Here is a 14,046-nt window from a genome sequence, read left to right on the forward strand (position 1 = left end):
ACCACCTGTTTAAACGGTAAACTCTGTTTCCAAGAAATTCACCAACTAATGGAGAGAGAGAGGGTCCCAGACAGACGAATATACCCCGCACAGTTACAACATTTTGATCTCCATTCCCACGTATTCATGTCTGGATGACTCACACACTGTAGTATTAATTAGAAGCGTTGAGTGCTATTTATGATGGTTTCAGGCAGGGCCCTAGGTTTGAATGTTTTGACTAATTGAATTAATGGAAGGCAACAGATATTTTAATTTTCAATTTTGTGTTATGTCAGGTTTATTCAGATATATATGTACAAGGTATCGTAACTGCTAAGATAGATTTTTTAACAAAGCTGACGTGAACAGCTTTGATCACAATGTGTTTTGAAAGATCAGAAACAGGTTAAGATTAATAAAATACTGACTAATCAACTAAACTCACAGAGGACACCATCCACTACCCATGTGTCATTTAATTCTGGAGAACCTCAATGGAACTATACAATTATCCCCAACCAGAGAGCAAAATAACTGAAGCGATAGTCTGGTGACTCAAGTTTATCGCTTTATAGCTAAATTGCTGAAAATTTTCTGAATCTGTAGGCGAAGACCACATCCTTATAGCATTTGATAATGGGATTGCAACAAACAATTTCAAGTTTAATTTTGTAAATGCATCCTGCAATAGCAGAATGGATGATGTCATCAGGGCAATTCTGTCCTTGTTTTTCTTTAGTATTTGTCATTCAATTATCCACAGAGGACTAAAATATTTCTATCAAAAGGATATATTTTCATTAAATTCTTAATATCTGGAGATAACTTTGACAGCTACAGTAAGTAAACATTTCAAATGTATCAGGTTTCAGGGATGAATCTACACAAAGATTTTAATAGCTTAAGTAAAGCTTTTGAAGAGCCTTTGTCCAGATGACATCACAGACCCCCCTATTGTGCTTCAACATCCTAGAGCAGCTGAAGATTTAGCCAGTCAAACAATGTTGCATTCAATCAACCACATCTCAGATTAAGGGCAAGACATTGTGATGGGGTTTTCAACTACATAGCAGTGTGGAATAGCTTTCTCTTCAATTTAAGTTTCACATTGTTTGCAACCAGATAATCCCATTAGTGGTTTCTTTATTTCCCACATTTTATACAAGAGTATTAAAAACAACTAGTGCTGCAGACAAGATTTCAAGGTTTAATCACTGCTACATATGGGCAAAAGTTTAACCATTTTTTTCAGGTTGTCCCAAAGACAACCAGGCCACAAACTACCAGACTACAGTACCATTAAAAGTTTACCCTACGAATTCAGTATCAGGGTTCTTACACTCATTTGGGCCTATTTAAAAAAAAATCAGTTTCTTGTGACCTCAAATGAACTTTGACCTTTGCAGTAAACAGTAGGATCATTTATATAGATTAACAGTTAGAGTTGTTGTGTTTAATGAGGTATTCAGACAGTGACCTCAATTGACCTTTGAACTCCACTGAAAATGCTGTTTCTTGCATTGTTCACTACTAGGGCAGATCCACATACTACATAAAAAGTTCATCTCAAGCTTTCTGTTTGTAGTTCAATTGTTTACAAGTTGTAGACTTTGACCTCTGTTGACTTCAAATTGCCATTTACCTTCATAGAGACCAATGGGGTTGTTGTACTCAATTGCAGGTAGCTGGCATACACATACTACAGTACTGTATATAAAATTCATTGAAGCTCTGCTTTTGGAGTTATCATTAATATGAGCACCTCTCAGGTTTTGGAATAATTATTTCCTTGATGTTTAGTGAACCTTGTGTTTCAATTACTGCCAATGTTATTATCGTTACATCTGTTTGTAACTAAAATAGGAAACCATCAGACCAACAACTGTATCTTGTTTTCACCTGTGTACAATACAGACTCTCACACAAGAAGGCTGTTACTAGGCAACAGAATGATACCTGTACACAATATCACAATCACCACTCAAAGATATAGCCCCCTCCCCCCCCCCCCCAAAAGTGGAGATGAAAATTTGAAAACTAGCTAGTGTTTCTGTAGCTATTCCAATATGCGAGATCTTTAAAGCCTTTAAAGACAATACTGAAAATGACATGCATCCTCAGTTCAGGCCTTAACGTTGAGTTGTTCATTAATTGTTTTGTTTTCTGAAATTCTCATAGCTGACATCTGAAAGAATTCTTACAAACATCGGGGCTTCCACGGATGACATTCAACACCACTTTTCCATGACAATTTAGAAATGCATCTGTAAACATACAGTAGGTATTTGAGGCCAGAGAAAGTCATGATTTGGGGGCTACTGAAATTGTGTTGCTGTCTGAGTCTTAGACTAAACATTTCAGCCACTTTGATTGATGAGCCACTGCATGTGACAAAAACTATGAAAGTGGAATGGAAAATATAATGGTGACTGATAGGAAAGTTGTTTAGATGTCTACAAACACACTCTATATTTTTTGTGTAACACCAATCCAAAGCAAAGAGCAAATAGGAGAAAATGCCTTACAGCAGAGCAAATATTAATGGTTTCTTTGGGACAATCAGCCCTGAAGTTTGTTGTTGTTTACCATCAAATTCAGATTTCATTGTAACTGAATACGCCCCCAAAAAGGAATAATTGATATCACCCTCCATCAATTTGGGGTGGGGGTAGGAATGGAAGGGGAGTTTACTGTCCCAAGTTGGTGTTCTATTAACAAAACCTACACATCTCTCTTCCAGTGTACATATAAGTTATTCTTAGATTGTTTTGCTACACTTTGTTTTGCAGACAACCAAAATTTGCTGTTGGGACAACCAAAGAGTAAAGACCTGCTTTTCCAAGGGAAAAAGCAAAAATATTACTTAAAAGTTTTGTCATATATATACCCACTTGTAAGTCATCTGAATACAGACAGAGGTAAAAATACATACATGTACTTAAAACAGATCTCCATATACCACAAAGAAAAAGAAGACTTTCAGACTTACAGTGCCTCTTTCAATAAGATTTGTTAGCATAATAATAGCTTTGGACTTCTGCTCCCATACCATCTGCCAGAAATGGTCCACTGTGTGGTCTAAAGGACCCTGTCACAAAAGATAAAAAGATAGAAGAAATGAGATTAAGATATGGAATAGAACAAAACAAAAGGAAATACATTAGCAAGTTCCATTATTTATGTGCAAGAAAAAAAATGAAGAAAAAGAAGAAGAAATGAGATAAATATATGGAAGAGAAAAAGAGAAGGGAAAAACATTAGCAAGTTCTATTAATTACGTACTGTAGCTGTTCACATGTTCCTACCATTCCTTACATTAAAACTGTAAAACATATTATAGTTAAGCACTAAAGAGACAGTGCGTTTATTATTCAACTTGACCAGGGAAACGAACGATAAACTACACGATCAAATGGTCATTGACAAAGGTCATTAGCAATGGCTTTCATTCAGACAAGCAGCAAATTAGTGAGGTTTTGTGACAAAGTCTTTTAGGCTGTCATCTCAGTTTATTTTTTGGCGGAAATGACATCACTGTTTTTAAGGAAACATTAAGGGAAGCTATGAAATCAATGGCCTCTACTCATGTCATGGTGGCTTTGAACACTTGAAGCGACATTTTGAAATGCTGACAAATAAACACTAAGAATAAAAACAGAAAAGGAAATAAAAAGTCCTACATGTCATGGACTTAAAACACAATTTCTGGTCTTAATAGAGTAGATCATCAATTTCGATCTGGTCTAGAAATAAATTATAAACATATTATGAACAAACTTATAAACCACAAGATGAACTGTCCTTTAGCTTGGTACTGTTGATATGAAACACATTGAATTTCTCAACAGATGGAACTAACATGACTTCAAAAGTCAAACTTCTCACTTCACACGGTCTTGTTTGTCCCTTGGGGAGGTAATAAAGATGAGCCAGGGACATATATCCATATTTGAGAACAGGTGGTGGTGGATCAACATCAATACAACCTCTAGACTAATTACTCACCATAAGATTAATCATCCAAATTTATCAAAATTACAATATCTTTGTAGAATTTCTTTTCATCAGATGTACTTAGACTTAAACACTGTGGCCAACTCAAGTCAATGAACTTTTCACATGACATGTACTGGAAAAGATGCAAATTATGAAGAAAAAAAACTTTCTCCTACATATCTGACTTTTTTTTTAGTTTTTCCTAACATTTGAAACAAAACGTGAGTGAACAGGCTAAAATGAAGTACATAATCACCTTAAAAATTGTTTTATCAAAGTCAACTTAAAATGACACTTTGAAGTAAATTGGAATAGTAAGGAAATGCTGCTTTAACTATCAATCGTAACCTCCTACAGGCTACAGAAATTATGCAGAAAACAGATCAGAGTGGAACTTTAAAAATATTAGAAATTGCTCTCAGACAATGTTATACTGTATACAGTAAGCCAAGAGTGCTTTGTCTTCCTGTTCCTGTCCCATCCAATTCTCAGAATTTCTAAGTGGGTAAAACAGGTTTCACTTTTTGTATAATAACAATGTTTCATTTACTGTAGCTTGCACAATACTGAAACTATTTAGAAAAATAGCTGACTGTAACAGGCTTTAATACAAGCAGTAGCTATTTCACTTACATCGTGTATACAATTTTTACTAAAGGGACTGAATGTGTTCTCTGTTTTCAAGCAAAGGCAGTCATAAGCTGCTGAATGGTTCCTTACATACAACATTAATACATTTTCTTTTCTTTTCTTTTTTTTTAGTTTTGTAGAAACAGAATGATGACCTCAAATGACTTTTTAATTTGAAGCAAACATGATCTAGGTGAATTGAGAAATTGACATTTACTACCATAGCTATAAAAAGGTCCACAAAATCAGTTACAAATATGCCATTCAAGCAAGCTGTTTTATTACAGTGTTTACAAACTTTTTTGGTATTGTTCTCCAGTTGACTTCAGGTGACTTTCAACCTCACCTACTGTAAATATAACACATTTTTGTACTTACATTTACAGTAGGAGCAGAGGGGGCCAAATTATCACAGTACAACCTTATTAATCCTGACCTCCATTGACCTCTGACATCAACCAAAGAAATTTAGTTTTTACAGAGAGGCATTAAACTTAATATGCAACTCAACAAAGATTACCAGGTCTTACAATAACACGCTTACTTTGCAAACATTCTCAGTATTTGAGCCCAAGTGACTTTCAGCATGAGCAGAACTTTACTTTTAAGTTCTTGTACCCCTACCCTTCCCTTGGGCAAGTTAAGGTTACCAAGTACGAAGTTCAATGCAGGTTCACTTGTTCACACTGTTCTGGGTCACACTCAGGGTATCACAGCGTAGACACATGTTCATAAAAAGATATCACAACCAAATTGATTCTTCTTGTAGCCATTCGTACGATATCGAGGATTACAGTGCCTCAAAATTTGGGCTATTTACTGGCTAAATGCCAGTGTATATTTCCGTTTGCCAATAGAACAAGAGGCAAAAAATGGGGGAAGAGACAATTTTCTGCTGTAGACATGAACTGTTAAACATAGGATACAGTATAAAGTAGGTTACAACCGTCAGTCAAGCCCTATGTTACTGCTAACAATCAGCAAACATTACTGGGCTGCTCTCAAAAGCCTGTACCGATGTGTATGTTGTAACTCAGGAAAATGCCAGAACTTTAGAACTTGATTTTAGCCAACTGGTAGATTTGTTAAGCACTGGCTCTGTTTTTGCCAAGTGTCTTGAAATTACTACTACTGTAGGCCTTGGGTATCAAACAATTAAATCAAAATACTACAGTACTCCTCAAAGCCATACAGAGAACTGTTGAGTCATTCTGATGAAACCATAACTATGGAAATCATCACAAGGACTAAGAGATGTGTACAATGTTCACAACCATTTTGTTGCTCATGCTGAAACTAGTTTTACAGTACTAAACCTATTTATTATCCAATAGAGAACATTTTACCTACAAATTCAATCTACCATATTTTGTCACATGATATGGTATTAAATAGCTATACTTAATAATTCCTAGGGGCATATTGATGGGTTAAAGTAACAGACTAAGTGTAAGTGAATCTTTGGGTATCTTTCTCCTGTACCCTTCCTTGAACAAGTCAACCAACACTTGATACACAATACAGTGCTGCAGTCAGAGATTGTCCAGAGTTTTGTCCCTCTTCACACAGTAAGAGAGAGAATACTGTAAGCAGGGATGCGCCTGGGAACTTGATAATACTTCAGATGGTAGGGTACAGTACAGGATATATGTCACATTGAGGTCAATGATGTGAATCACAATCTATAAACCAAATACTGAAGTTCTCTGCGTCATTCGTAATATTAAAGAGGTTATGAAATGGAAAAAAAATTCTTTCTCATCGTATTCTGTATACTCCTAGCTTTCCAATGATACCCAATTTGTGTCAATCGAAGCTTGCATCATTGAGGAAAAAACGATCAAAAATTCGAGGGTAATAAAAACTTTCGAAAAATTGTTGTATTCACGGTAATGCGGCGTGACGTCAGTCGAGGAACTCAGCTCACTTCCAAGCTATGTTTACATTCTTAAACGTCTGAGAACACACACCATTACACTGTTGCAGCGCTCCGTAGTAACTGAGAATTGGAGTTTTGTTTTAACGTAAATTTATCTCGTTACTGTTAAATATGCTGAGCCGATATGTAGTATCAGGTTGCTCCACCACAAGTAAAGACGGATTTCTACTGCAAGCTTTTCCAAAAGATGACAGAAATCGAAGAATTTGAACACGACTCGCTCAAAACACTACACATACACAACGTTATGAGTGCCTGTAGGCCTGTACTGTTGCCAAATTACTTGTTATGACCATAGCCTAGGCCTCCTTGATACAGCAATTGACGATTTTTTGTTGGTTACCTAATATTTTACACAAAATTTAAAGCCAGTTGGTTTTAGAACAATCAATTATAGATCTGCAAGTTTTCTTTTGTGGTAAAACTGGCTCTGTGTTGTGATTTTATGTAACAGTTGGATGATACAATTACACGGGCTAGCCTGTTATACAACGTCTATTAGTTAGGTCTAGGGCCATGTTACCAGTACTACTATAGGGTTGCACTGTAACAGAATGTCACATTTTCCTTGCACTGTAAGACACAAAATTCTAGAAGCTACGCTACGAAGTTATGTAGCAGGATCATCGACATTCGAGATAATTTAAATCATATGAAGGTCTTAATAACGGTGGTTTTGTTTATGCTCAACCGACCAGTTTCGGTTCAGGGTCGTCCAACCGTTCTGCTCGGGGACTTCGCACGGCAGCAACGCGTCTCGGCCATCGGGATCGTTTTACAATTCTTCTGCAAGGGGCTCAATTGATAGGGAAAAACACCGATATTATCTTCATCACCCTCAAAACTATTTACTCCTCTTCTTCCTCAAGAAAATAATTTTAGTCAAAGCTTACGAATGTCATGAGAGGTGAAGTCCTATTTCCTCGGAATCGGAAGATTCGGGAGAAGACAATTGATGAGAAGAATGTTTTGGTTACATGTTGTAAACTGTATAACGCCGTTATCGGTAAACAGCGGGGAGTCGGCTTTAGCTGAAATGGTTCCTTTGATGACGTCAGATGAACTGCGGTGGCAGCTTTGCTTTTTTTTATGAGTGGCAGCTCGAGAGGTCTCTCGGGAATACTTTGACAGCGAATTTCTGGCGTTTGAAGCCGTATTTACGGAAAATAGTGCATGGGTGGTGTTGTAGTACTGTAGATAAACCATTCCAAGACATGAAAATTTTTCATTTCATAACCTCTTTAAAACACCCCATTAAAGTACAATTACATGGCGTTGACATACACTTCTCACACGTGACAAATCCATACATGTACCAAGTATTTGCTCTAAAAGCAATTTGTTTTTCTTTTCCAACCTTTTCCTTTTTTCTCTTTCATTATTTGTTAACTTTGTGCCCTAGGCGATTCAGTGGAAAACTGTGACATCAATATATAACCTATAATGTCTCAAGTGTGCCATGACCAGACTTAAACCTACATTGAACTAATTTGGTGAGATTCTGTAACAAATGACTGACTTTGATCATATTGAATGGCACTGTATTTACTTTTACTTGGGCAAAGCTGTATGCCAGACGTCTGGCATATATTTATTCTAGCTTTGTACATAAGTTCCCAGTAATCTTCATGTTATGCACTTGACAAAGAAGGTAGTCAACGCACATCCTCTCACTTTCTCAGAAATGCAAATTTACAAACACCATGTGGTTTATTCATAGTCTTTTACTGTATTGCATCTCTGTTACTAGAAAATGTTCAACCACATAAAACTTTGCCATTCTAGTTTCCATGGGTAGCATTTCAATCATGAGTCCTTATCAATTTTGAAAAATTATAAAACTTACTGGTTTATATATTTACGAGTGACCCACTTACCTGTCTCCCCACAACCTATGCACCGCATTCTACCGTGTCTAGAATGCCCTGGTAATCTTTTAACACTGTACACCCTCATTGGCCCTAATGGCCTTCCTTCATTTTGAGACCACTTTCCAACAAAGTGGCCCCTGACGCGACCTCGGGGAGGGTGGCGGGTAAACCCTGCCACCCGCCGAGCTCGCCGAGAAGGAAAAATCTAACGCTAACAAAGACTGCTGACGCCTCCAGGCGGAGCCCACCCTGAACAGTCGGGGTGGGGGTCCGCCCTCCGTCACCCCGTAGGCGTGCCTCCCCCTACACTTACAGAGGCCTAATTGAACAAGGGGACGAGGCCCATACTACCTTAGATGGTAAAGAGTAACCTGGTAAACCAAACTAAGGAAACAACACCCACCGATAGACAAGAAGCCGCAGGCGACCCAGGGGGTGGCGATGTCTATCGACGAAACGCGAGGAGTCATGAGTCAGGTCGAACGACCACTCCCCCGTCCGGCTGCGTCCCACCTCCCTCGGGGGAGGGTGGCGGGAAATGGAGACAGGTAAGTGGGTCACTCGTAAATATATAAACCAGTAAGTTTTATAATATTTACTTCGTTCCCCACTTACCTGTCTCCCCACAACCTATGCACCGAGTGGCACTGTCCGATGGTGGGAGGCCCGAGGGGTGGGACCCCCGGAGCTCGTATCATCGAGCGACCAAAGCCAAATCGGCCTGTGATATGTCCGATAAGTAGCAGGCGACGAAGTGATTGGAGTCTTCCACGCCGTCGTCTTGCAGATTGTCCACTATTGGAAAACCTGCGAACAGGGCTGTAGAAGCAGTGAAACCCCTGCTGTTGTGAGCCATGGATCTGCCTGGACCTGTAGCCAGAGGGCGGATGGCTTCCACCAAACAGCGGGACAAGGTATCCTCCCAGGCTGCTGAGTGGGGCACTCGAAGGAGGAAGAACAGAGATGTCGAAGTACCCAAGAGATCTTGTGTTCTGTTGAGGTACCACTTCAGTGCCCTAATGGGAAACCATACTGTAGTCTGTCCTCGGGGATCAAAGAGAAGGTCTTGATCTCTGGGATGATGATGTCTCCCGGTAGGAGAGCCCAAACCTGGTTCTAGCGAAGAAGGAGGGGTCGAGAGCTATCAGCACCCCACAAACCGTAGGACTGAAGGCACCTTAGTCAAGGCGAGCCGTTGCTGCCTGGCGTGGAGCCGTAGGGGAAGCCCCTGATGGAAGGCGGCAACAGCCGAACGAAAGTCTTTGATCGTCTACACCCTGCCTCCCTTCTTGGAACAGTGTGGGTAAGGAGTCAGCGATCAAGGTTAGAAAGGCCATGGTAGGCAGAGTCTGTCTCGTTCGGCATACTCCGAATCTCCGTAGGCAGAAAACGTAAGTACCAAGGTTGTTCTCACTCTGGCGGCCAAAGTCCTTTCTGTCTAAGGAAACACCAGACAATTTCCAGGCACCTAATTGTAGGCCCTTGCTGTCTGGGTGAGCCAGCGCCCCGTCTATGGGGCAACCGACTGTGGTTTGTCCGGCAGGATCGCTGGCTCGTCCGCTAGGAGCTGGATAACTTTTGCCCGAACCGGGGTCAGCGGGGCCACTATGATGGCTGACCATGCCAAGAGGGGGAAGATGTAAGCTTCCGGTCCGTTTCGCGACAGGGACCTGGCGTTATGTGGAAGGCCTGCGGGTGGGCCGCCTGAACCAAGATGAGCAGCCCATTGTTGCCCTGTGTCGCAATCAGGTCTATCAGAGGTCTGCTGAACATGTGGAAAAACCTACTTCATGTTCGTTGCGAAAGGGTCCACTCGTCAGGGTGGAGCTGTCCCCTGGGCAGAGCATCGGCCATCACATTCTCCTTTCTGGCTATCTGAGAGACTTGTAGGGCCATGCCAGATTCTGTAGCTGTGGTGAGGGTCTCCCTTGCCAGACGGCAATATCTCCCTGACCTGGTGCCACCATGTCTGTTGACGTAGCTACAGTATGTTACCACCGTCGTGTTGTCTGAGAGGATGGTAGTCAAAAGCCCCGTACCTGGGCGCCGGAGGGCTCCAGAGAGCCCAATCCTGTGTATCTGCTGCTAAAGAAGTCAAGGACAGCGGCCTGCTTGGTGACCTTGTTAGCGCTTGTATGACAGCCGCACTCGCAGTACTGATTCAGTACCACAGTACCGTTGATGACTCTTTCAGTTATCAACCCGTTGCAATCAGAAAACTCTGAAGAAAAGGAATGTCCTGATGATGCTAAGCTGTACCCTGTAGGGAGGTTTAATGGAGGTTCTTTCCATGCTAAAAAATATTAATCATAATATTGGGGAAAGAAAAGGCGTAGACCTATTGAAAGATAATGATGCCTGAGGCGCCTAACAATATTACCCCGGTCAACGAAAACCTGTCAAGCATAGAGACAAGTATCTCCTGGATGGGAAGCTGCACTGACGAAAAAGTGCCTTGCCCAAGGAAACAACTGAATGATCCGGCCAGGACTCAAACCTGCAAGCCTTAGATCACCAGTCCACTGCCTTCACCACTTGACCACAGTACTCTCCAAAAATGAGTACTGAAGGTACAGAATCTCACTCTGCTGAGTGAGTACAGAATCTTAAACAATGCTACCCTGCTACAAAAAATGAGACTGAGTACTGAATGGATAGTTTGCTTCAGCAGAATCTTAAACAAAGCTACAATGCTACTGTTTATGTGACTCCTACAATTAAATGTATGTATTTAAGAACGTATTTAGGATCATCCTGCAAGTAGGAACTTGAGAAGAAGCCTCACTGGCTTAACCAAGCTGCAAGCTGACTGAAGTCAGTCTCTTACATACAAATTTAACGTCCATGATTATGAAAATTCAACAACTCTGTAGCTGGACAACATACATTACTCTTGGGGTGGCCTGAACCGGGGACCTTATGACTGAAAGGCTTTAACCCTGAGCTAACTGAGCGATAGACCTACTCATCAGAAACAAACTCCCAACAGGGGCTGTGAAGATGGTGAGAGGGTGGGTTTGTAGAAAATCCACCTCATAAATCCCTGGCTGCTTAACGGAGCCCGGGGAGTTACTCAGCAAACACTAAAGCGTTACTAAGCATGTAGGCCTAGTGTTTTGTTATGGTAACGTTATTAGTGGTGTAAGAGGTATGTCACCGAAAACGTTTTCAGACTCATATTTCAAAACGATTTACGTTAAGACATTAATATAACATTAATATAACATTAATATCTCATAGAAACGTTATGTCGACGTTTTTACCACACCACATTTAACGTAATAAACACGTAATAAATGTTATGATAACGTACCCGTTACTCCTCAAATCTCTCCATGTCGAGACTGTCAATTTCGTAGTGTAGTACAGTAGAAGTATCCAACTTCCTATTGAACCACCTAGCGCATAGCCACGACTAGGCTATCAGGTGCTACGAAATGCAACTGTGCTTAAAATGTCGGAACATCGAACATTATTCACGAAGCGCATACTGTATGCTCGGAGCGCGTTAGCGCTTGTACCTTTGTTGGGGTTTTATCCTACCCCTTTTCCAACTTACTAACGCGTTTGTCTTGGAAATTCACCCAAAAAATAGAGAGAGGGGTTTATTCCATGGGATCGCTCACGTAGTCGACAGCTCGTTGCAGCAAACGTTGAGCTTACACGTGTCAATCCAGGTGACTGCTTGGCCCCCCTCCTCTCATAACAAATATACAGCGCGGGTATATTGTCTTGGCAGTTTGCCAAGACTCTTCGAAGGCTTGTTTTCCTGGCACTTTGCCAAGCTTCGAGAACGTTCTCTTCTTGGCAGGTTGCCAAGGTACTAAGTAACGAGACTGTACTAGAATCGCTTCAGTTTGCGCATTTTAACATGCTCTGGAGGGGGTTCCACACGCTTTTTAAACAACAAAACATAAGCAAGGTTTCAAACCTAGACATATGGCGATGAATTATAACGAGAGAGAAAAGTAATTAGCGAGGAGAATATGACCCATGAATGCCCAGGAAATCTATGTCATGTCCTGGTTTCTGCTGGTACTCATTAAACACACATTCGGGATGTGTAATGATAAATGGTGTAGCGATTGCAGTGTCTTTCCGCAATTGATTCGAACCTGTCGTCGCAGCTCAAGCTGCTAGTTCCGGGGGGCAACACTCCCCTGATGAAAGAGACTCTTCCCCCTCTTGGAGGCGGGATTAACTTTCAGGCTGGGGATAAGTAAATCTCCGTTTGCCGTGGGAACCTCGCTCCAGCCGGCTCTCCTTTCGGATTGGGCGTTTGCCCTTACTACCCCGTTCTGGGGGCCCAGCAGTTGTTGATCTCATCGGTTCCCGGCTCCGGGACCGACTCCTGGGATCCGGAGTGGAACCTCGGTTCCGCACTCCCTGTGAGGTCTCGCTGGAGCCGTGGTCTCGTCGGACCCGGGCCCCCGGAGCCCATCTCTGTGTGCGTACCTAGCCGGGTACCACTCCTCTCGACCCGGACATTCTGTCCATTCCGGTCGGAATTTCAAATGGGCTATTTGTTGGCCTTGAGCCTTGCCCTTGCCTTCCCCCTTGGTCATAGAATCCGGACGGTGCCGGGACCTTGGGGGGCAATATCTCTTTCTCCTCTCTCTCTCTCTCCTCCGGCCTCTCTCGCCGGACTCGGGCTCCCGGAGCCTATCTCTGTGTGCGTACCACTCCGGGTACCACTCTCCTCGACCCGGACATTCTGTCCGTTCCGGTCGGAACTTCTAATGGGCTTTTTATTGGCCTTGAGCCTAGCCTTCCTTGGGTCGGAGGGGAACGTCTGTTCCGGGCTCCCTCTGAGGTCTCGCCGGACCCTGGCTCTCCGGAGCCCCTCTCTTTGCGCGCACCACAACGGGTGCCGCTCTCTGCGACCCGGACGGACTGTCCGCTCTGGCCGTCTTTGTCATGGGCTTTTGGTTGGCCTTGAGCCTTGCCCTTGCCCTAGCCCTTGGTGGTACATCCGGACAACGCCGGCACCTTGGGAGGCAAAATCTTTATCTCTCTCTCTCTCACATGGGCTTTTGGTTGGCCTTGAGCCTTGCCCTAGCCCTTGGTGGTACATCCGGACAGCGCCGGCACCTTGGGTGGCAAAATCCCCATCTCTCTCTCTCTCTTCTCCGGCCCTCTCCTGGCCTCTCTCCATCTCAACTCCCACCAACTCTCTCACTTCCTCTTCATCTCCTGTCTCTCCTCCGATTCCCTCCAGGGGAACTGTGGGTTCGGTGATAGATCTAACCTGTCCCGGCCTGCTAGCCAGGTGTCGATGTGCTGCCACTGTCTGGTGTGAAAACAAAACAGACTAGACAGAGGTCTCGGAACAGTTCACACATTTAAGGTGGCTTCGAGACATGTCTGAGAAACCCATGTTAAAGAGAGACTAACGGCGAATAGTCTAACGTATCAAACGGAACGACTATAAGGAGGAAGTAGGGTGGGAGTATGCTAACAGAGAGTAAAGTTACGTGACAAAAACAACGCGCCCCGCTAGAGGCTCGCGGCTTACAAGGTACGCTACAATAGTGAAAAACTTCCCACACTTAGAAGCGAACACGTAACTAGAATACAAGAAGGAAAAGGACGAAGCATGTATACAAGGGAGAGAACCCCTCTATCCGC

At 42.3% G+C, this 14,046-nt stretch overlaps 1 protein-coding gene across 2 annotated transcripts in view; it reads right to left on the bottom strand.

Annotated features, from left to right (window-relative positions):
* LOC139965447 (tyrosine-protein phosphatase non-receptor type 1-like) overlaps nt 1-14,046 on the bottom strand; it is a 49,989-nt gene that overhangs the window by 18,571 nt on the left and 17,372 nt on the right. For both annotated transcript variants that reach the window (XM_071967789.1, XM_071967788.1), the window contains exon 4: nt 2,972-3,070. In XM_071967789.1, the coding sequence (XP_071823890.1) occupies nt 2,972-3,070 (99 nt within the window). The remainder of the gene's footprint in view (nt 1-2,971; nt 3,071-14,046) is intronic.

The sequence above is a fragment of the Apostichopus japonicus genome, chromosome 3 (genome assembly GCF_037975245.1).
Source record: "Apostichopus japonicus isolate 1M-3 chromosome 3, ASM3797524v1, whole genome shotgun sequence".
Lineage (NCBI taxonomy): Eukaryota > Metazoa > Echinodermata > Holothuroidea > Aspidochirotida > Stichopodidae > Apostichopus > Apostichopus japonicus.